The 25,015-nt window shown below is 41.6% G+C and overlaps 2 protein-coding genes across 7 annotated transcripts in view; one reads left to right on the forward strand and one right to left on the reverse strand.

Moving 5' to 3' along the window:
* ddx42 (DEAD (Asp-Glu-Ala-Asp) box helicase 42) overlaps positions 1-22,570 on the reverse strand; it is an 80,981-nt gene extending 58,411 nt beyond the window's left edge. Inside the window, exons 1-4 of one of the 2 annotated variants that reach the window (XM_060848691.1) lie at positions 22,443-22,570; positions 13,551-13,778; positions 11,175-11,334; positions 2,851-2,912 (exon numbers count right to left, since the gene is read on the reverse strand). In XM_060848691.1, the coding sequence (XP_060704674.1) occupies positions 2,851-2,912; positions 11,175-11,334; positions 13,551-13,771 (443 nt within the window). In that variant the 5' untranslated portion in view covers positions 13,772-13,778; positions 22,443-22,570. Of the gene's footprint in view, positions 1-2,850; positions 2,913-11,174; positions 11,335-13,550; positions 13,779-22,442 lie in introns of those variants that run through there. The other variant, XM_060848692.1, reaches the window with a different exon arrangement.
* Positions 22,571-22,848: 278 nt separating this feature from the next.
* The window catches only part of strada (STE20 related adaptor alpha), a 126,819-nt gene continuing 124,652 nt past the window's right edge, over positions 22,849-25,015 (forward strand). For 2 of the 5 annotated variants that reach the window (XM_060848567.1, XM_060848571.1), the window contains exon 1: positions 23,062-23,144. The gene's annotated coding sequence lies outside the window, so the exon portion shown is untranslated. The other 3 variants (XM_060848568.1, XM_060848570.1, XM_060848573.1) reach the window with 3 other exon arrangements.

The raw sequence follows: 25,015 nt of genomic DNA on the forward strand, positions 1-25,015 counted from the left end.
TATGTGGCAATGCCTGAACATAAATTTGAACAGACTAGGTCAACATTCTCAACTACCCTTGCGGCATGGTTAAAAACCATCACAAGTAATAAAGAAAACATTTTGGGAATATTAGATATGGTTTATTGAGCGCACTAATACCGAAGGCCGGATCTCAGACTCTTGTTACTCTTTCACGATATGCCTTAGCCTTGTGACTTCAGCCCAAGTGGCTACTGAAGGTATGAAATGCCTTGTGGGTGGGTGGTGTGGGTAAAACCTTTTGAAAAGGTTTCAAAAGGTTCCTGCATCCAAACTATGGCTCACAACTACTTTGAGAGACTGTGAAGCACAAATCCTTTAGAAGGTGGCTCAATTCAACAACCTGCAGTGGTTTGAGAGATGTCTACTTCACAATGAAGCCTACATTACAATGACCATCTCTTGAGTAAAAGTTGGAGAACAGTGGGGGGAGGGCACTGGCAAAAGGAATGTGTGGGCACAGGGAAATCCTGGAACCAAGTCCTGCCCGCCATTCTTAAAAGCCTGTGGTGTCTCGGTAACTAAAAATCCAGTCCCATGTGTCTACGCACATGGAGTGCGATCAATCCTGTGTACCAGAGCTAATTCTTTCCATTTGAGGCAACTTGAGGCCAAGGAAAATGCAGTAATCAATTCAAGTACTCCATGCCATCCAAAATGACCCATTAGTCTGTACCTCCTCCTTAAATACTGTAAACAGTCCCATTAAACAGGATGTATTTACGTTTTCAAAGTAAAACAGATAACACAAATTTTCATCATTATTGTTACTGTAAAATCTTATCAGGATCCTTAAATCAAATCTTGAAGCTGTCTTGGCTTTTTGAATGAGGCATGAAGCACTGTATACTGAATCTGGATATGATATGAATATCAAAGGGATAGAGAAAAAGGCATTAACACAGAAATTCAGTCTTGATCTAGTTAGATGGCAAAACAGGCTCGAGGAACAGAATAGCTAACTAATTTTCCAATTTCCTACATTCCCACAAATTGGCTCCATCAAAATAGCAGGATTTGGCTGCAGACCCTTCTCATTCCAGCATTCAAACTGGATTCAAGTGACTGAACTCATCACACTAATTAACTTAGGTGTACCTCAAAAGATTTTTCAAGAATGATGTAACACCTCCCACTGACTACTAACAATGCCTTTCTCATGCTTCACACTCTCACTGGTTATTGGAGATGACATTGTGTAAAATAGTTTCAAATTTTTATTACAATTTAAGTTGCCATAACAATGCAAGAATTTGTTACTTTTTAAAAAAAATGTTGAGAGAACTATTCAATGTTTCATAGTCAACACAAGCCAGTTCATGGGCATCTCCCATCGCATGATGCGGTAAAAGATTCCCCTTGGCTGTGTGTGTTTCTTTTCCAGATGTGGAAGTGCCAGTGTTCGAATAGAGTGGACAAAGTTAAAAATCACACCAGTTTATTGGAAGTACTAGCTTTCTGAGTGTTGCTCCTTTATTAGGTGACTAGTGAGGCAAGGATCATATGACAGAATTTATAGCAAAAGATCATAGTGTCATGTAACTGTTACGATATATTGAAGAAAACCTGATTGTTAAGTCTTTCACATTTTAGAATAGGTTGCAGGTATTGAATCATTAATTTGCAAATGCAAGATCCTTTTCAAGTTACATTCCCGAGATAACTTATGGTTTTATTAGGAAAAAAGTGACTTCTCAGCTCAGACAATGCATTAAAGATGTGAGGTTAAGAGCTGCCTGTATTCCAATCTTGTGCCAGATTTGTTCTATTTCCAAACTAGATATTTATGAAATGTCACATGGATTGACTGCCAACAGATTGTGCACTTTTTGAACAAAACAGAACGTATTTGTGAATGCAAATTCACCATATAGACTTATAGATATGTATGAACGTGTGCGCGCGCGCATGCATGCGTGCAAGGGAGAGAAAGAGAGACCATGTGTGCACGTGCGTGCACTCACTCTCTCTCCCTCACATGCACACTCACACCCACATTCTCTCTCTCCTTCACATGCACACTCACACCCACATTCTCTCTCTCCCTCACATGCACACTCACACCCACATTCTCTCTCTCCCTCACATGCACAACACATACATACAAGTCTATAGGATGAATTTGCATTTGCAGAATTGTATTTGTAGACGCATTCTATTTTGTTCAAAAAGCACACAATCTGCAGGCAGTCAATCCATGTGACATTTTTAAAATTTCAACTGTGGTAACAGACAGACTCTAACCTTTAATGCATTGTCTGAACTGAAATGTCACCTTTTTAAATAAAACTTTAAGTATCTCAGGAATGTAACTTGAAAAAGTTCTTGGATTTACATATTAATGAATCAATACCTGCAACCCATTCTAAAAAATTAAAGACTTAACAGCAATCTAGGTTTGTTCAACATATCGTATCAGTTGCATGACACTATGATCTTTTGCTATAAATTCTGTGTTTTACAATCCTGCCCAACTAATTATCTGAATGAGCAGTGCTCCGAAAGCTGGTACTTCCAAATAAACCTGTTGGACTATAACCTGGTGTTGTTTGATTTTTACTTTTGCTTCTTTTCAGGAAGAGACAGCCTTAGGAAGCATTTTGTTTGGCTATTCCGATTTCAGTTATGATTATCTTATGCAATCAAACATGAACTGGTCTGGAAAAGGATTGTCAATTTTATTTTTCTTTTATTTTATGTCAGAAGGCTAAGACATATTTATTCATTCTGACAGGTGAATAATAATGCACAGCTTATTGTAGTAATGCAATTACAAATGAGTTGCGAGAAATTAATGAGTGGAAATTAAAGAGTAGAAATGTTCCTTACTTTGCATTTTTCTTTTCAAACTCCTTTTCATCCAACCTTTTTATATCTTTGGCAGCCTGGTCCTAGAAAAAAAAGTAGCACAACGAAAATCATTATCCTGTCAGTATGCAGCTCCAGTTAATGAGATGAATTATTTGACACATTGCATGACCAGTACATCAATTCATTTTATTCAGTTTAAATAAAATTAGCTGATCGCTGCGCTAATTTCTGCTGTTCCAATTATGTGAACCATATTTCTCCCCATCTCCAATGGTGTTAACACTTTAGTTAGATATGGTCCTACCGACAAGAGCCTGCTAATTTTTCTGAGAGGATGAGTATGAGTGAATTTTATTTGCTACTTAGCCATGGGGGTATCAATGTCTTGCCCGATTTCAAAATCTCCACATCTATTTACCAGAAAATATGCTACAGCTGAAAGAGAGATCATCTGACTCTGTAATGCACACATTTTGAATTTAATGTGACCTACTCATTTGTAAAGCTGTTGCAACTTTGATGAATTTCCATTCTATTTGCTCAAGTCTTGTTTGGTTACTGAGTTGCTTCATTTTTGTCCCTGTTACAGGGTATTAAATTGAAACTAATGCCCAACTCCACCAATACCTCAGAACCAGAAACATTAATTGCTTCACAAGCATGTCAGAAGACAAGGAGTTGGTGAGGATTCTTCGGAAGTATGAGAAGTTGTGGAATGGGAAATCTTTACTGTGGTTTGTAGAAAAATGATACAACCTATTAACCCCATGAAATTCTTATACACCTCTTCCTGATTTATAAACCCAGATAAGAAGATATTGAGGTTATTGATGCCTGTGTCACTCTACGACAGTTCTCTGGGTCAATATTTTGTAATGAGCATTCGGGTGTAAATGGAGGCCACGTACAGATAACTTTACTTTTCATTGTCTCCAGCACACAGTATACCAAATTCACTCAGTAGATAAAGACCTAGGATTTTGGCTTTGTAAAAGATGGCAGATAGCGTGTTTGCCTTGGCAGATTGCAAGTCAACTTCTGAGCTTCAGAAACAGAATTACCATGTGTGGACGTTCGAGCACATTGATTTTGGGGAACTTTAGTTACCCAAGTATGAATTGGGAAGATGGCGAAGAAAAGGGAAAGGAGGGGAGAATTTATGAAATCTGTTCAGAACTTCCTTGGGAAGTTCACAATCGGAATGAGATAGGCCAAGTGGACAAACTATCTATGAAGAGATTATTGTCTATTATCTATGCAAGAGTGATTGTTCATTTTCTAAAGTTTGGATTAGTAATGCAGAACTGCAAAGATAAAGATTGGAAAGATTAACCTCAATGAGATAAGGCTGGATAGAGGATTGGCTAACTAACAGGAAGCAAATAGTGGGAATAAATGAGTGCTTTTCTGGTTGGCAATTGGTGACTAGTGGTGTACCTCAGGAATCAGTGTTGGGACTGCAATTATTCACAATTTACATGGAAAATTTGGAGTTGGGGACCATGTGCAGTGTGTCAAAGTTTGTGGATGACACTAAGAGGAGTGGTAGGAGTGCAGAGGACTGTGAAACTTTGCAGAGGGACACAGATACTTTAAGTGAGTGGGCAAAGGTCTGACAGACGGAATACAATATTAATAGATGTAAAGTCATCCATTTTGGTAGGTACTTGAATGGTAAAAAATTGCAGCATGTTCCTGTGCAGAGGGACCTGGGTGTCCTTGTGCATGAATCACAGAAGGTTGGTCTGCAGTGCAACAGGTAATTAAAAAAGCAAATGGAGTTTTGTCCTTCATTGCAAAAGTGATTGAGTTTTAAAGCAGGGAGGTTATGGTGCAGCTGTACAGGGTGCTGGTGAGGCCACACCTAGAGTACTGCGTGCAGTTTTGGTCTCTTGAGAAAGGGTGTAATGGCACAAAAGGAGGTGCAGAGAAGGTTCACTAGGTTGATTTCGGAGTTGAGAGGATTGGATTATGAGGAGAGACTGAGTAGACCGTGATTATATTCATTGAAATTTAGAAGGGGGGGGATGTTACAGAAACACCTAAAAATTATGAAGAGAATAGATAGGATAGAAGTAGAGAGGATGTTTCCACTGGCAGGTGAAACTAGGACAAGAAGGCATAGCCTTACAATTAGGAGGAGCAGATTTAGGACGGAATTGAGAAGGAACTTCTTCATCCAAAGGGTTGTGAATTTATGGAATTCCCTGCCCAATTAAGTAGTTGAGGCTCCTCAGTAAATGCTTTTAAAGTTGAGATAGATATTCTTTTTACCAGTAAAGAAATTAAGGGTTAGAGAGAGGAGGCAGGTAAGTGGAGCTGAGGCCATGAAAAGATTAACCATGATTATGTTGAATGATGGAGTGGGTTTGAAGGGCCAGATGCTCTGAGAGGGCATCTAGGCAGGCCAAAAGGAAACCAAATACTGACAGGGAAACCACAACAGCAAAGTCGGTGATTTTACGGATATTTTTATTTCAGGACAGGCTAAGTACATTAGGTAGGACTGATAAGTGGGACTTAAGGACACTCTTTGAGTAACTGCAGGCCATTTAACCTCAGAAAAGGGTCAGTTTATAAAACAATAAATACGGAAAGAAAGTCAACAGGCACTCAGAGAAGTTGGAGTTAAAAAAGAAAAGCAAAGTATGCTTAACTACACAAGAACTAGTAGGAGTATGCAATTCAGTTCCTTAAGCTTCTTCTGCTATTTGATACAATCAATCAGTTATCTCATCTTGGTCTCAAATCCACTTTCTTCAAAATCCTTCAACCCATTTTTCCAGGAGCAACAGCAATGGGGAAGCAACAGCGAGGACCAGCAGCCTGCTGGGAAGTCTCTTTGGGAATTTAGAACAGTGGGGTTGTTGGTTGGGGCAGTTGAATGCTCCTCCTGCAGGATGTGGGAGGTAAGGGCCATCGCAAGTGTCCCTGCTGAGTGCAACTGCAGGAAGTGTACCCAACTCCAAATCCTCAAAATCTGCATTAGAGAACTAGAGCTGGATGAACTCTGGATCATTTGGGAGGCAGAGGGGGGTATTGAGAGGAAGTACAGGTGGGTAGTCACACCTCAGGTACAGATAAATGGAGATGGGTTATCGTCAGGGGATGGAAAGGGAACCAGCAGAAGGTGCAGTGAACCCCTGTGGCCGTTCCCCTCAATAACAAGTATACCGTTTTGGATACTGTGGGGGACAACTTAGCAGGGGTAAGCCAGGGGATACAGGTCTCCAGCACAGAGTCTGTTCCTGTTGCTCAGAAGAGGAGGGGGAGATGAGCCGGGTATCACTCACTGGGTACTCCACTGTTAGGAGGTTCTGTGAGAACAAGGGAGACTCACAGTTGGTGTGTTTCCTACTAGGTGCCAGGTTTGTGATCTCTCGGGATCCTTGAGGGGAGGGGGAGCATGAGCAGCCCCAAGTCATAGTCCACATAGGCATTAACGACATAGGTAGGAAAAGGGATGGGGATTTAAGGCTGAAATTCATGAAGCTAGGGAGGAAGCCTGGAGCTAGAACAAAGAGTTGTAGATTGCCCTTGCCACGTGCTAGCAAGGCAAGGAATAGAGAGAGAGGTGCTTTGAACACGTGGCTACAAGAATGTTACAGGAGGATGGGTTTTTGATACTCGGATAATTGGGGCTCATTCAGGGGTAGGTGGACCTCTGCAACAGGATGGCCTACACCAGAGGGGTACCAATACCTGGGGGAATTTGCTAATGCTATTTGGGAGGGTTTAAACTAATTCGGGGGGGAATGGGAACCCGAATTGTAGTTCCAGTATGCAGGAGGTTGAGAGTAGTGAGGTCAGAAATATGATTTCAAGGTCGCAAGATTTCACTGGCAAGCAGGAAGGTGGGTTGAAGTGTGTTTACTTTAATGCAAGGGGCATCCAGAATAAGGTGGGTGAACTTGCAGCTTGGGTTGGTACTTGGGACCTCAATGTTGTGGTCATTTCGGAAACATAGTTGGAGCAGGGACAGGAATGGTTGCTGCAGGTTCCAGGGTTTAGCTGTTTCAGTAAGAACAGAGATGATGGCAAAGGAGAGGGAGGTGTGGCATTGTTACGTCAAGGACAGTATTACGATAGCAGGAAGGAGATTTGATGGGGATTCATCTATTGAGGTACTATGGGCTGAGCTTAGAAATAGGGAAAGAGGGGTTACCCTGTTGGGAGTATTCCATAGGCATCCGAATAGTTGCACAGATTCAGAGGAAAGATTGGAAAGACAATTCTGGATAGGAACGAGACTAACAGGGTAGTTGTTATGGGGAACTTTAACTTTCCAAATATTGACTGGAAATGCTACAGTTCAAGTACTTTAGATGGGTCAGTTTTTGTCCAATGTGTGCAGGATGGTTTCCTGACACAGTATGTAGTCAAGCCAACAAGGGATTTGGTAATCGGTAATGAACCTGATCAGGTATTAGATTTGGACGTAGGTGAGCACTTCGGTAATAGTGACCACAATTCAGTTATGATTACTTTAGCGATGGAAAGGGATAGGTATATAATGCAGGGCAAGAGTTATTGTTGGGGGAAAGGCGATTACAATGAGACTAGGCAAGATTTAGGATGCATAGGATGGGGGAGGAAACTGCAGGGAATGAGCACAATTGAAATATGGAGCTTATTCAAGGAACAGCTACTGTGTGTCCTTGATAGCTATGTACCTGTCAGGCAGGGAGGAAGTGGTTGAGTGTAGGAGCCGTGGTTTACTAAATAAGTTAAATTTCTTGTCAAGGGGAAGAGGAGGCTTATATTAAGATGAGACATGAAGTCTCAGTTAGGAGTCTTGAGAATTTTAAGTTAACTAGGAAAGAGCTACAGAGAGAGCTAAGAAAAGCCTGGAGGGGACTTGAGAAGTCATTGGCAAGTAGGATCAAGGAAAACTCTAAAAGGAAAACACAATATACTGCATAAGGAATGTAACAAACACTATGTTGGACAAACAAGCAGAAAACTAACCACCAGGATACATGAACACCAACTAAGCACAAAACGACATGATGCTCTCTCACTAGCATCCTTATATACAGATGAGGAAGGACACCACTTTGACTGGGACAACACATCCATCCTAGAACAAGCCAAACAAAGACATGCATGAGAATACCTAGAAGCATGGTATTCCAACCAGAACTCTACCATCAAACATATTGAGTTAAACCCCTGAGAAAAGGAACAGGAAATGATTTCACCACAGGAAATGACATTACCAACCCAAAGAAACCCAAACGTATAAATAGAAAGCAGAAATTAATAGCAGTGCTTCACCTGAGGCCCACTGAAGATGTTACCTAGTAGGATGATGAAACGTCTGGAAATGAGCCTTCTAGCTCAGTGAGCAAACCTACATCCAAAGCTTTCTATGGGTATATCAGGAATAAAAGAATGATGAGAGAAAGATTCCTGATGAAGGGCTTTTGCCCGAAATGTTGATTTTCCTGCTCCTCGGATGCTGCCTGACCTGCTTTGCTTTTCTAGCACTACACGCTTGACTCTACTCTCCAGCATCTGCAGTCTTCACTCTTGCCGAGAGAAAGATTAGAGCCAATCAAGGATAGTAGTGGGAAGTTGTGCGTGGAGTCTGAGGAGATAGAGGAAGTGCTAAATGAATATTTTTACTTAATATTCACACTGGAAAAAGGCAATGTTGTCGAGGAGAATAGTGAGATACAGGCTACTGGACTAGACAAGATTGACGTTCGTAAGGAGGAAGTGTTAACTATTTACACACTTTCCAGAATTGCTAAGTCCAATGAGCTGGATGGGATTTATCATAGGATTCTCTGGGAAGCCAGGGAGGAAATTGTAGAGCCTTTGGCTTTGATGTTTGTGCCATCATTGTCTACAGGAATAGTGCCAGAAGACTGGAGGATAGCAAATGTTGTCCCTTTGTTCAAGGGGGGAGTAGACCCATGAGCCTTATTTCAGTTGTGGGTAAAGTGATAGAAAAGGTTATAAGAGGTATGATTTATAATAATCTAGACAAGAATACATTGATTAGAGAAAGTCATCATGGTTTTGTGAAGGGTAGGTCACACCTCATAAACCTTATTGAGTTCTTTGAGATGGTGACCAAACAGGTGGATGAGGGTAAAGTAGTTGTTGGGATTTCAGTAAGACATTTGATAAGATTCCCCATGGTAGGCTATTGCACAAAATACAGAGGCATGGGATTGAGGGTGATTTAGCCTCAATATCCATTATCCATAAACTAAGACCTTTCATTCTAGATTGTCCATCGAAGAAAAATCTATTCTTTGTCTACTTTATCAATCCCCTTTTCCATCTTAGAGACAGACAGCATCAAAACAGACCCTTCGGTCCAGCCAGTCCATGCCCACCATAATTTCAAACCAAGCTAGTCGTATGGTGCGCGGCACGGTGGCACAGTGGTTAGCACTGCTGCCTCACAGCGCCTGAGATCCGGGTTCAATTCCCGACTCAGGCGACTGACTGTGTGGAGTTTGCACGTTCTCCCCGCGTCTGTGTGGGTTTCCTCCGGGTGCTCCGGTTTCCTCCCACAGTCCAAAGATGTGCGGGTCAGGTGAATTGGCCATGCTAAACTGCCCATAGTGTAAGGGGTAAATGTAAGGGTATGGGTGGGTTGCGCTTCGGCGGGTCGGTGTGGACGTGTTGGGCCGAAGGGCCTGTTTCCACACTGTAAGTAATCTAATCTAATCTAATCTGCCTGCGTTTGGCCCGTATCCCTACAAACTTTTTTTTATTCATGTAATTATCCAAATGTCTTTTAATCGTTCTAACTGCACCCACCACTTCCCCTGCAAGTTCATTCCACAAATGAATCACCATGTTAAAAAAAATTGCCCCTTATGTCGTTTTAAAATCTTTTCCCCCTCACCATAAAAATATGTGCCCTCATCTTGACATCACTCACTCTAAGGAAAAGGCACCTGCCATTCACTTGAGCTATACCCTTCATCATATATAAACCTCTATAAGTCAGCCCTCAACCTTCAACACTGCAGTGAGAAAAGCCCCAGCCTATAATGCCTCTCCTTCCAACTCAAACCCTCCAATCCTGGCAACATCCTTCGAAATCTTTTCTGAACCGTCTCCAGCTTAATAATATCCTTCTTATAACAGCACTACCTGAACTAGATAATAATCCAGAAAAGGCTTCACCAATATCCAGTACAACCTCAACTTAACATCCCAACTCCTATACACAAAAGGTCTAAGCAACCTTTTAACAACGATGCCTATATGTGATGCATACTTCAAGGAATTATGTACCTGCACCCCAAGGTCTTTGTTCTACAACAGTACTCAAGCCCCTACTTATAATTATGCAAGTCAAACAGATCTTGTCACATTTCTTCTAAACTCCAGAGAGTACAGGCCTAAACTGCACAATCTCCCTTTCTTTCGACAAAAAAACCTCACCTCGGGAATTAATCTAGTGAACCTCCTCTGAGCTAACCTCTGACTTTGACTAATCGAATTGAACTTTTAAAGAATTAACACGGAAGACTGCTGAAGGAAACACAAAGGATGCTGTCTCTATGGATTTTAGGGTAGCCGTTTGTCAAAAGCATTAAAGGTTGATTAACAAAACAGGCTCATGGAATAGGATGACGAGGTCAACTCAGATTAAAAAACAATGGCACAATGCAGAGAAAGTCAACAGAGAGTCAACTCTTTACTCAGCGAGTCGTGAGTTCATGGAATGCCCTGCGAGTAACAGTGGTGGATTCTCCCTCTTTATGGGCATTTAAACGGGCATTGGATAGGCATATGGAGGAAAGTGGGCTAGTGTAGGTTAGGTGGGCTTGGATCGGCGCAACATCGAGGGCCGAAGGGCCTGTACTGCACTGTATTTTTCTATGTTCTATGTTCAACTTTTTTTTTAAGAACAGAAGGAGGTGGACAGTCACACTCCCTAATAGGTGAATGCTAGGCCACTGTTCATTTGTATGTATGTTTTGGATTATGACAAATTTGGAAATGTGGTAAACATGACCTGACTAATCAACAACAACAGGACTGACTAATGTAGGCTAGCAGAATGAACAGACAAGTAGCATATGAAATTTAATGAAGGCAAGTAGAGCTTGTTAAACCTTAATTTTTGCAGAATATATAATGAGACAAAATAGAGAGTTAATTCACCATATGAGAGCATGTGCGAGAATAGAGAGCCCGAGAATTTACGTACACAGATCTTTTATGTACATAGACCTTTTAGCATCAAAACACATGGAGACCAATCAGCAAAGAATATGAGATCTTGATCATCATGGAGTGAGGTACTGAGTACAAAAGCTAAATATTAGCACAAAGTAAAATGAAAACAATAAGGAGTTAAAGATCACCTCCACTTCAGCCATGTATGCATCCAAAGGATCTTCTTCACTGTCTTCAGATTCATCAGCTTTAGAAACAAACTGTTGTCTGGTTGGAGAATTTTCTGCAGGGATGTAAGGCAAGTCGACATTTGCTGAACTGTCATCTTCGTCATCGTCTTCAAAGTACCTAGAAAACCCAATTCAGTAATATTAATATTTCTGCAGAGATAGAAATTGCACAAATTACAGCACCCAGGTCAACCAGATTTGGGTAAAAGCTCAATGGAACTTTGTATCATTTAAAGTGTTTTTTTAAAAGCACTGCACATCAGATTAGTAAGACAAGTTTTTTTTATTTTTACTGTCTTCATTTTTTAGTAGATCATTAGATCTGGGAATTTGCTTTGACTTTTACTGTACTCACAATTGAGCACAGTAAATGTAATCAAGGTAATGAATGGATCAATTGTTTCTTCTATATAGGAAAAAGTGAAATTTCACAATATTTTCAATTAAGGCACAAAGTTTAGAATTCAAAACAAATCTTGAAATTAAAATGCCTGCCAATTATTCCTGGTAAAACGTTTAAGATCTTCCAAATCACAATGAAACAGGATAAATTGTAATAATACACGATAATATATTGAATTGTTATGTTAAGCTGGGGAAAAATGAAATTAATTACAGCCTAATGTTTTCCCATAATAAATCTGGAGTGCTAGAGTGATATGAAGGCCAGACCAGGTAAGAATGTCACATTTCATTATTTAAAGGATATTAGTGAGCAAGATGACAATAATTTCACAGTCACCATTACAGAGACTAGCTTTCAATTTCAGATTTTATTAGTTAAATTCAGATTCCATTAGCTGCATTGGACAATGAACATCAATTTTGTTAGCCAGCCGCCTCAATTCCATCATAAAAACAGAAAATGCTGGAAAACCTCAACAGGTCTGGCAGCATCTGTGAAATGCAGAACAGGTTAACATTTCAAGTCCAAAGACACTTCTCAGCATTTTCGGATTTTACTTCAGATTTCTAGCATCTGTAGTATTTTACATTTTGAGTCCTTAACTCTCTCAATAAGTTTTTTAAAATTCTTTGATGGGATATGGCATCTGTATCAAGGCCGTTGAGAAGATGTGATGAGCTGCCTTCTTGAATCGCTGTAGTCCACCTGGTATCTGTATCGTTTTCTACAAATTGGTACCTTGTCTGTTTTCACAGGGAACTCAGACGCAACCATATCATTGCAAATCTCAAATTACATGTAGGATAGACCAGGTAAGGGCAACAGATTTCCTTCCCTAAAAGACACTGGTGAACCAGATGACAATTAATGAAATAGTTTTATGTTCAGCTGTACTGAGACTAGCTTTCAATTCCAAATTAATTAATTAAATTTAAATTCCTATAACTGCCATTTAAACTACACCTTCAAAACATTAGCCTGGACCACTGGATTACTGGCCAAGTCACATTAGATTAGATTGCTTACAGTGTGGAAACAGGACCTTCGGCCCAACAAGTCCACACCGACCCGCCGAAGCGCAACTCACCCATACCCTTACACTCACCCCTTACCTAACACTACGGGCAATTTAGCATGGCCAATTCACATCTTTGGACTGTGGGAGGAAACCCACGCAGACACGGGGAGAACGTGCAAACTCCACACAGTCAGTTGCCTGAGGTGGGAATTGAACCCATGTCTCTGGCGCTGTGAGGCAGCAGTGCTAACCACTGTGCCACCCATTACCACCATCTCCCCCATGTTTCCAATCGTATGACTATTGTTCATGCTTTAAGCACCGAAAGAAGAGAGTTGAAGTTTTCATTTGCTCAATTATAATTTACAAAAGACATAGGGCTTGCAAACAACACAAAATCAAACAATGTTAACATTTTGAGTTCAAGGACTCTTTTCAGTTCTCTGTTTTTACTTCAGTTTTCCAATAACTGCAATATGGTGCATTTTTGAGATTTGAAAACTTTTTTTAAAATTCTTTCATGAGATGTGGCATCTTTGGAAGGCTCTTAGGTGATGCCGAGCTACCTTCTTGAACTACGGTAGTCCATCTGGTATCTGTGCTGTTTTCTACAAATGAGTGGCTTGGTAGACTTTTTCACAAGAATTTCAAATCATGATAGATAAGAGCAAGAAAACATCCCAAAAGTCAGAGGTTGGACTTCAATTAGAAATTTTGACACAAAAATTGGTAATAAATTTGTTTTATGAAAACCTTAAGAGGCACAGATCCAATGCGAGTAAATGGAGCTAAGATATAAATTAGCCATGATCTAAATAGAAGGGAACATGCTTTCAGGCTTTGACCAGCTTCCATATGTTTCTAGAAATGGTAAGGTTATTTTCTTTATATTTTTCCCTCTGATACTCACGCATTTTCTTCATCAAAGTTTGGCCGTTTCGAGCCCACTTTATAGAAACAGGGTGTTTGAGCTGGCTGTGTTTTTCCATATCCTCCTGATGGGCCCAGTGCACCAAATACAGAATGTGCTGCCTTTGGCAGCTTTGGTTCTTCTTTCTTTCCAGGCGTAATGGCAAAGCCACCAAAACCAAATCCCCTCTTTGCTCCACCACCTCCTTTATTCCAATTCATTGTTTAGCTGCATAAATAGAAATCAAGTGTCACTTAATCTCCCCAAAACATCTTGAACTGAATATTTCTGTTTATGAACAAATACAGACAGGAAAAGATTTTCTGCCCCAGCACAAAGAGAAATCTTTTGAATTAAAATGGAAAGTGATTAATGGAAATGTCACCTCAGAGAAAATACAGACTACACTAATAATCAGATCATAAATTATATATCCATCAGATTGTAAATCTATAAGAAAACTATTCAACGTGGTTATGTTAACAGTTAGTGGAATATATGACCATCATCATCTGGGCATACAGTTCTGAAGGAAGACTGCTAATTAAAAGAATAGTTGGCAAATAAATATCTGAAAAGATTATATTGACAATAGGTTTTATAAATTCACTAACAACCCGGGTACGCACAGTATACCATAAACTAAAGACAGTGGGTTAGTGGAATAGAAATGGAATATCAAAAGAAATTTACAAAGGACATAAGAACATGAATAGGAGTAACTTAAGCCCATAAAGTCTCTCAAGCCTGTTCTGACATTCAACGTGATTGTAGTTCATCATCAGCCTTAATTTACCCATATTCCTTGATTCCCTCAGACACCAAAAAACTGTTTATCACAGCCTTGAATACCTGCACATTCAAGACTGGAGCATCCACAGACCCCTGGGGTGCAGAACTCAAGATATCACGGTGCTTTCAGTGGAAAAAACATTCTTAGCTCAGTACAAAATAATTGGCCACTTATCCAATTTTCCATATTCCTCTGCCAGAGGAAAACTCTCAGGCTAACCTGTCAAGACCTTCAGAATCTTGTCAAACCGAGATTTTGGAGATTTGTAGTTGTAAAGTTACTCACTGAGCTGGTCGATTTGTTCTCAGATGATTCGTCAACATGCTAGGTAACATCAGTGAGTCTCTGGTGAAGTGTTGGTGTTCTGCCCCACTTGCTATTTATCTGTCTCTGTTTGTTGTGGTAGATGATATCATTTCCGGTTCTGTTTCTGAGAGGGTGGTAAATGGGGTCCAAATCTATATGTTTGTTAATGGAATTCGTTTGAATGCTAAGAGTTCCTGTGCACGCCTTTGTTTACCCTGCCCCAGGATGGATATATTGTCTTAGTCAAACAGGTGTTCCTCTTCACCCGTGTATATGAAAACTAGTGATAGTTGGTCATGTCTTTTGGCAGCTAGTTAGTGCTCACGTGTCCTGGTGGCTAGCTTCCTGCCCATTTGTCCAATGTAATGTTTGTTGTTCCAGTTGTTCCTGAATATGTTGTATAGGTTATACAAAATACACTGTACAAACAGGCAGGAAGCTCGCCACCAGGGCACATAAGCACCAACTAGCTGCCAAAAGACATGACCAACTATCACTGGTATTCATATACACAGACGAAGAGGGACACTAGTTGAACTAGGACAATACATTCACCCTGGGACAAACTAAACAAAGTCTTGCATGGGTATTCCTAGAGGCCTGGCATTCAAATCGGAACTCCGTTAACAAACGTAGATTTGGACCCCATTTACCAACCTGTCAGAAACAGAACCAGAACCACAACAAACTAAGACAATAAACAGCAAGCGGGGCAGAACACCAACACTTCACTGGAGGTTCACTGATGATATTACCGAGCATGGTGACAACATGTCTGAGAACAAATCTGCCAGCTCAGCGTGCAGATTTACAACCTGATCTTGTCAAACTGTTAAACACAGAAGGCCATTCAACCTATCACACTTGCACAAGTTCTATGACCTGGTTTAAGTTCCCAATTCTTTCCTCATATCCTTACATGTCATTTTTAACCAAATAATCAGCCAATGCCCTCGTGAATGCCTCAAATGAACTTCCCTTCACATTTCCAGCCAATGCATTCCACACCCTAACCAGTTAGTGTGAAAGATTTTATGACATAATTCTTGTTTAATTTGCAGTTCACTTCAAATCTATTTGTATTCACACTCATTCTTTTTTTCTTTTACGACTTGTATTTGTTCTGTATTTTTCAATGAAATGTCCTCTCGTCATTCTAAACTTCACAATACCAGCCCAATTTACTCAGCCTCTCATCACAAGACAACTCTCTTGTCCCAAAAACCAATCTCGTGAACCTTCTGTGTACTTGAAACAAGTATATTGTTTCATAAAAATGAAAACCACAAGTTTTATAATTCTACACATTACACATGATTGGCTACATTGCAGCCATTACTTCAACTATTTATTTTTGTCTACATCCTCTTTGTGTATTTCTCACAGTTTACGTTCCCAACTGTTATGGTACTGGTATTTTGCATTGTCAGAACAGATCTCTTTGTCCAATTAATATCGATTGCAAAGAGCCAAGCTTCCAATCTTCGGGCACTCCACTAGTCACAACCTGCGAACTTGAAAATTAAATTTGTCTCTCTGCCTCTTATCTAATCCCTCCTCCGTGCAAATATATTACATCCACATCCATGCGTCCTTATCTTGCACCTCAGTGAATGCCTCTTGGAAATCCAAATACAGTATACATTTCCGAGCACACTTCCATCTATTCTTCCAGTTAACATTACCAAAAAACCCAAACTTATCAAACATGATTTCCCTTTTGTAAATTGGGTTTGACTTGTTCTAAACATATAATGATTTTCTAAGTGCATTGTTAAGACTTCTGTAAGAGATTCAAGCATTTTCTGGAGGTCTGGTGTCAGCCTAACTGGAACTAAGTTTCCTGTTTTGTCTGTTCTTTCTTTCCTGACCAGCAGGGAAAAATGTTGTAACCTTCGATCTACTGGGACCATTCAAGAAGCTGAGGAATTCTGGGCAAATATAATCATCACATCCAATATCCCCATAGCTACTCCTTTTCAAAGTTTTGGACCATCATACTGTTGGGAATTTTACCCCTTTTTTTTCAGTTGATACCAATCACATTAAGTTTCTTATGCTTTCGATCACTTGCTTATTCTCTATTTCTGGTATGTAACTTGCATCTGCTACTTGAATAGAGATGAAAAATGTTTGTTCAGTGTTCCTGCCACCTATGATAAGTTATTCTGTCCATTTTGAAGGAACAATTCTTTTCTTTTGCCACTACATTCTTCCACATTATAAAGCTTCTTCTTGTCAACTAATAGTTTTACTCACTTTGGAGGTTTTTTTAAATCAGAGCTTTTGTTTTTAAAATAGAATGCATTTTCATTTAACATTTCCCTTTGTTTTCCCTTTTGTTTATGATCCATCCCTTTTTGTCAGCCTGCTCTTCATTCCCATGTTAAGACACTTTGTTGAGATTAGGTTAATTAATTTCTGACTTAAAAGGGGATATTTTTGTGTTATGATCAGTTTTGAGTTATAGAATACTTTTACAAGTTTATGAAATAATGCAGTGAAATAGTTTTGACAGCTCCTCACTATATCAGTTAAAAGAAAGTGAATAAGTTTCAATACAAGAGTATTGGGCACCAACAGAAATGACAGAGACAGCACCAAAAAAAAACAAGCAAAATGAATAAAAGAGAACCTAGAAACCTGGAAGACTTGAATTTCCAAAAAGCATTCAACAAGGTGCCAAATCAAAGGTGATGAAAAGAAAAGCTCAGTGTGTAGGGTTGATAATAATAATAAAACATGAGAGAAGACGGCTGAGTGAGTAGGAAACAGTACGAATAATTGTGCCATTTTGGGCTAAGAACATGTAATTAGTAGTGTATAAGGATCAGCACTGGAACTTCAACTACTTACAATCTAGGGTATCTTTTGTGATATAAAATGTTTTATTAAAGATTCATCAGGCTAATTCACAAGAACAGTGTGGTGCTGGAACAGCACAGCTGCTCAGGCAGCATCCGAAGAGCAGGAGAGTCAATGTTTTGAGCATAAGCTCTTTATCAGGATAGGTTGCTCATTTGTGATGAAGAGCTTATGCTCAAAATGTTGACTCTCCTGCTCCTTGGATGCTGCCCGACCGGCTGTGCTTTTCCAGCGCAGCAGTCTTTGACTTTAGTTTAAAAGGAAAATAAAAATTGGGAAGTATTCCTAAAACGATACAAAGCACTTCAAGTCCCTCTCCCACCCTACCAAGGACATGCAGTTCCTGGGACTCCTCCATTGCCACACCCTAACCAGCTGATGCCTGGCTAAAGAACGCCTCATCTTCTGCCTTAGGACCCTCCAATGACATGGTATCAATGTGGACTTCACCAGTTTCCTCATTTCCCCTCCTCCCACCTTATTCCAGTCCCAACCTTCCAAATCAGCACCGTCCTCATGACCTGTCCTACTTGTCCATCTTCCTTCCCACTTATTCGCTCCACTCTCCTCTCCGAACCATCAGAGAAAGTGAGATCAGAATCGAGAATGTGGTGCTGGAAAAGCACAGCAGATTTCTGAAGAAGGGCTTATGCCCAAAACATCAATTCTCCTCTTCCTTGGAGGCTGCCTGACCTGCTGTGCTTTTCCAGCACCACACTCTCATCTCAGGCCTATCACCATTACCCCCACCTCCATCTATTTATCTCACTCTCAGCTACCTTCCCTAAGTCCCACCTCTCTCTCATTTATCTCTCCACCCCATTGACTCACAAGCCTCATTCCTGCAGAAGGGCTCATGCCTGAAACATTGATTCTCCTGCTACTCGCATGCTGCCTGACCTGCTGTGCTTTTCCAGCACCACACTCTTGACTCTGATTTCCAGCATCTGCAGTCCTCCCTCTCTCAGAGTTGATTTATACAAGGTACTAGTCAGACCACAGCCCCTTATCTAAAGGGGATAAAAACTAGCATTGGAGGCAGTCTACAGAAGGTTCACTAGGTTGACACCAGGAATGGCGATCTATATTATGAGAAGAGGTTGAGTAGACTGGGTCGTACTCATTGGAATACAGAAGAATAAGAGGTGACCTTATTGAACTATATAAGTTTCATAAGGTACTCGAAAGGTTACATGTGGAAAGGTTGTTTCCTTTGTGAGAGCTTCGAGGATCAAAAGGCATAATCTCGAAATAAAGGAAATGTACATTTAAGACTGTAATGAGAAAGAATTTCAGAAGATTGTGATCTATGGAATTCTTTATCACAGTGGGCTGTAAAAGCTATGACATTAAGTATGTTCAAGGCTCAGAAAGGCAACATTTTTTAAACAGGACAGGAATCAAGGGTTATTGGGGAAAAAGCAAGAAAGTGGAGTTGAGAATTATCAGATCAGATATCTCACTGTGTGGTGAAGTAGATTCAATGAGCGGAATGGCCTATTACTGCTGTAAGGTCCTAAATGGTAACACTTCTCCTTTTTTGCTTTTAAAGGGGTTCATTAGATAGAACACAACCTAATTTATCAGTTTTAGTTCTTTGTAACTAATTACATTCCCTAGAAATCTTACAAGATGGCTTATGTTGAGGGTTCACTTCATACATTGATATTGACAAACAACACACATTTGTACAGATCCTTGGCCATCATATTATTAGCAAGTCCAGTCCTGGACGATTTACCATTGGGAGCAGACAGGAAAGTGGATTTGAAGACACAATTAGATCACCCATAATCTTATCTAATGGTAGAGGTAGCTCAAAAAACTTACTCCTAGGTTCCATATTCCTTTCACTTTACTATCCTTGGGAAAACGCCATACTGAAATTATCACAGTAGCCATTTGCGCTGCATTTCATAGAATCACAGAATCCCTACAGTATGGTTGCATGCCATTTGGCCCATTGAGTCCACACCAGCCCTCTGAAGAGCACCTCAACCAGACCCACCCCCATTATCCTGTACGTCCCATGGCTAATCCACCTTTGTGGGAGGCACAGTGGTTAGCACTGTTGCCTCACAGCGCCAGAGACCTGGGTTCAATTCCCGACTCTGGAGACTTACTGTGTGGAGTTTGCACATTCTCCCTGTGTCTGCGTGGGTTTCCTCCGGGTACTCTGGTTTCCTCCCACAGTCCAAAGATATGCAGGTCAGGTGAATTGGTCATGCTAAATTGCCCTCGTGTCAGATAAGGGGTAAATGTAGGGGTATGGGTGGGTTGCGTTTCGGCGGGTCGGTGTGGACTTGTTTCCACACTGTAAGTAATCTAATCTAATCTAACCTGTACATCCCTGGACACGACAGGCAACATGGTCAGACACCAGGAATGGAGATCTATATTATGAGAAGAGGTTGAGTAGACTGGGTCGTACTCATTGGAATAAAGAATAAGAGGTTACCTTATTGAACTATATAAGCTTCATAAGGTACTCGACAGGTTACATGCAGAAAGGTTGTAACAGGCAACAGACATGGTCAATCCATCTCCCTGCACATCTTTGGATTGTAGGAGGAAACCACAGCAACCAGAGGAAATCCAAGCAGACACCGGGAGAATGTGCAAACCCCACACAGACCAGAGGGTGGAATCAAATTATGGTCCCTGGCGTTTGAAGCAGCAGTGCTAACCACTGAGCCATGTGCTGCCCAATTATAGGATTCTGGACTTTTGCACGAATGCATTCAACAGTAATACTGACAAAAGGGGCAATTTTCATGACATTGTTTACTCCTGTCAAACGTTTTCAAGAGCTAAGTTAAAAAGCACATATGCCAGGTTGTAGTCCAACAGGTTTATTTGGAAGCACTGGCTTTTGGAATGCTGCTCCTTCATCAGCTTGATGAAGGAGCAGCGTTCCAAAAGCTAGTGCTTCCAAATAAACCTGTTGGACTATAACCTGGCACTGTGTGCTTTTTAATTTTGTACACCCCAGTCCAACACTGGTACCTCCAAATTATTTTTCAAGAGCAGTTGTCATCAGGAAAGATCAACTCACCCAATTCCCTTCCTATCTGCTGTTGTAATATCTGTACCCTTAAATACTCTACTTTCATAATACAGCTGTACCAGGGAAGGCTTCAAAAAGATAGCAGCACTCTCAACACACTGTAGTTTCACAATTGCAGAATCAGCTCAAAAAGATTTCAACTTCGAGAGAGTATGACCACCACATGAATTCTTTTCAGATGTCTAGTAAATGTTGTGAAGTCAACATGACACTTCTGCCAGTCTGCTTACAAGATAGCTGGCAAGCAGTCAGGGAGACACAGACAACAACTGAGGAGAATCATTAATATTTTTGATCGAAGTCTTTCAGGGAAAAGAAGGAATTATAGACCAGTTGGCCTTACATTGTTTGCAGGGAAAATGCTTGAGACTTTATTACCATAAACATTTAATAGAGCACTTGGAAAACTAGTGACAGGATTGGTCAAAGTCAGCAAAGATTTACAAAAGAGAAATCATGCTTGGCAAATTCATTGAAATTTTTCTAAGCATGTTACGATGAGTTGATGAGGGACAGCCAGTGGATGAGGCTTATTTTGGATTTTCAGTGTTCGAGAAGGTCCCATAAAAGAGAATAGCATGTAAAACTAAAGAACATGGGATTGGGAGTGGTGTACTGACATTGATTTTGAACTGAATGGCAGACAGGAAGCAACATAGGAACAAGTGGGTCATTTTATGACAGGAATCTATTGACCAATGGGGTACATCAGTACTTGGATCCCAGCTGTTCACAATATATTAATAATTTAGATAATGAAGTTTATAAATTGCCCAAAACTGGGTGGGAGAATGAATTGCGAGGAGGATGCAGGGATACTTCAGTATAGTTTGGACAAGTTAAGAGAGTGAGACAATGTATGGCAGATAAATTATAATATGGATGAATGTGAGGTTATCCACTTCAGCAATAAAAATAGGAATGGGGGTGATAGACTGGGGGAGGGGAGAAGTGCAATGAGACCTAAATGTCAATGCACACCAGTTCTTGAAACTATGTATGCAGATACAGTAGGCAATGAAGGTGGCAAATAGCAAGTTGATCTTCATAGCAAGACAATTTGACTACAGCAGCAGGGATGTCTTGTTGCATTTCGAAACCACACTTGGAGAATGGTGTGCAGTTTTGGTTTTGTTATCTAAAGGAGGCTGTTCTGGCTTTGGAGAGATTACAACAAAGAACATTACAACTAGAATGGCAGATCAGATGTATCAAGGGAGGCAGTTAGGAACATATTCACCGGAGTTTAAGAGAATGTGGAGAAATCTCAAATCTATAAAATTCTAACAGGACCAGACAGGGCAAATGCAGGACGTTCTTGACGACTATGAAGTCCAGGACTAGGGGTCAGCTATATAGGACTAAGGAAAACTTTCTTCAGAGTGGTAAGCCTATGGAATTCTCTGTCACGGAAAGTAATTAAGGAAAAGCAGAATCTCTTCAGTGATTAGGGCTAAACAGGTTGAAGGTTATGGGGAGAAAGCGAGAATGGGATACTGAATTGATGATCGGCCACGATCATATCGAATGGCGGATCAGACTGGAAGAACTGAACGGCCTTTACTTGCTCTTATTTTCTATTCGAGCTCTGCGTCCGAAGCAGAAGCCTCCAATCCAGATCACGCTGGTTAATTATTTGTAGTATTAACTCGCTTGACCAGCTCTCGGTGCACGGTATTTTAAGCGGTGCAGATACACCGCTTGGATTTTAACTGCTCGTGTTCGAAGTGCTGTAAACACCATCCTCACCTCCCGGCCTGGGCCTGGACCCAGGAGGAGGCGGACCCAGGCAAAACGGAGGTTAGTTTCCAGGCCTCAGGAGCCTACCCGCAGGAAAAACGAGCACTTGGCGGTTACACACCTTTTAACAGAGCCCGAACCGACTTGGCCCTTGGTCTGGCCTCCAGGTACAGGCTCCACCTGGCCCCAGGCAAAAAGAGAAAAGTCTGGAGCGTCGCCGCCGCCGCCGCCAAACCGCAGCCGCCAGCGCATGCGCACTCCTCGCCCTCCACCCCGTCAACATTTCATTTTTTTTTCAAAAAGGGATTATTTTCGACTCACTTCCTTTACAATAGCGGGCAGTGATAAGACAATTCTAAAATCTGTCCTGAGAGATCGTACACTTTTTCTAACTAAACTGCTATAAAAAACTGCATGACGTCACTGGGTCAGGGGGCAGCGCTGGTCTTCGGTTACGTTCGTTTTGTGTAATGACGCTGGCCACTCTGAAATGAGACCATGAGACATAGAAGGTAAAGGAAAGATACATTTCTGACAGAAAGGATATTTTTAAAATCGGGAAGGATTTCAGGCCGGCCCCTGGTGACGTCACTGGCCAAACCAAACCAGGCTGCGTTCTGTGAACTCTGACCTCATGCGCTTGCGCCTGATGGTGGTGATTGACCGGAAGGATGACCCAGTCAGAGACGGAGCCCCGCCGCACAGCTCATGTCAATCATAGAGGTACAGTCAATAGGAATTGAGGAGAAAGGCGGGATTTCCGCAGGTGGTGGATTGTACTGAGGGAGAGGCATTGACGGCGGTGCTGGGCTCCTGGTTTTAGGTGAGTACAGGAGAAGCTTGGGATGCCGCCGCCCGGAGGGTTGCTCGCTGAGACTTTAAACCTGAGATAGTGAGACAGACAAGCGGGACATATTCAGCAAATACTCTGACCCTGCAGCTTCAACCTGCGGCCCGGGCTGATGGTCAGAAACCGACCAAAACACTTGACACATCTCAACTCACAAAACATCGCCGCACTGTCGGAGGGTCGGCGCTGAGGGCGCGCCGCACTGTCGGAGGGTCGGCGCTGAGGGCGCGCCGCACTGTCGGAGGGTCGGCGCTGAGGGCGCGCCGCACTGTCGGAGGGTCGGCGCTGAGGGCGCGCCGCACTGTCGGAGGGTCGGCGCTGAGGGCGCGCCGCACTGTCGGAGGGTCGGCGCTGAGGGCGCGCCGCACTGTCGGAGGGTCGGCGCTGAGGGCGCGCCGCACTGTCGGAGGGTCGGCGCTGAGGGCGCGCCGCACTGTCGGAGGGTCGGCGCTGAGGGCGCGCCGCACTGTCGGAGGGTCGGCGCTGAGGGCGCGCCGCACTGTCGGAGGGTCGGCGCTGAGGGAGCGCCGCACTGTCGGAGGGTCGAGTAGCAGTTACCTTGCCTCCTCGGTTAGGGAGGACAAATCGTATGATGGCTATTCGTACGAGAGGATTTGAGTCCCGGGGCAGTGATGGTTTACTGTAGCTGCACAGGGCTTTTGTGAGGCCACAACTGGAATATTGTATGTTGTTTTGGATTCCTTACCTAAGAGAGGATTTCTTGCCCAAAAGGGAGCTTATTTTATTCAATACTGCAGGTTGTATGAGGAAGCATTAGGTCGACGTGTCCTGTATTCACTGGTGTTTAGAAGAATGTGTGGTGTTCTCATTGAAAATTGTAAAATTCTGACAAAGCTCGGCAGAATGGATGGAGGCATGTTGAATTCCTTTTTCGTTGTACCCTCGGAACATAGGGTAGGCCGTTTAGTACTGAGATGAGACATTTCTTCATTGAAAGGTAAATCTGTGGAATTATCTAGTACAAGGTTCGGGTGGCCAGGTCATTTAATATTCTTATGAAAAAGAAATATATTTATTTATTTGTATTTATGAAAGGAACAGATTTCTCGACACTCAAGGTGTCAAGGGATATGGGGAAAGTATGGGAGTATGACATTGAGAGGATCAGTCAAAATCTTTTTGAATAGCTAAGCAAACTTGGTGGACTGAGCAATCCATTTTGCTTCTACTTTGTGTTTCTAAAACACTTAATCTGTCATTTACACCTGGTATGATCAAGTGATAGGGAGACATTTTTCTTTACCTTTTCTAAGTCTGTTGTAATATTAATGCACATTTATGGGCCGCAGTCATGTGGTGGTAATGTCAGAATTGGGAAACGAGAATGTGGGAACATTCCAATTTTTAAAAAATTGGAATCAAAAGTTAGCAGAAAGATAACCATACAATCATTGTCAGTAGTGATGGGGGAAAAAAAAGTCTGTTCTCGCATTCTTCAACGAAGAATATCTGCCATCCTTGTCTGGTCAGGCCTACAGGTGACTCCAGGTTCTCAATGTGGTTGACTCTTATGTCTTCTGAACAATTAAGGATGGACAATAAATGCTGACATAGCTAGTGATACCCACATTCCATGAGCAAACATTTTTTTAAAAAAAGCTCTCTGGTCATTGGTCATTGTTTTCCTACAGTGGAAGCAGACCATTCGGCCCATCTGGTTAATAGAGCCCCTGAAAAAAAATCCCACCTAAACCCACTCCCCTACCCTATGCACTTCCCATGGCTATTCCCCCTAGCTTGCACCTCCCTGGGAGCTATGGGCGATTTAGCATAGCCATCCACCTAACCGACCAAGTGTGGAATCAAACCTGGGGCCCCAGCAT

This window comes from Hemiscyllium ocellatum, chromosome 32 (genome assembly GCF_020745735.1).
Source record: "Hemiscyllium ocellatum isolate sHemOce1 chromosome 32, sHemOce1.pat.X.cur, whole genome shotgun sequence".
Classification (NCBI taxonomy): Eukaryota; Metazoa; Chordata; class Chondrichthyes; order Orectolobiformes; family Hemiscylliidae; genus Hemiscyllium; species Hemiscyllium ocellatum.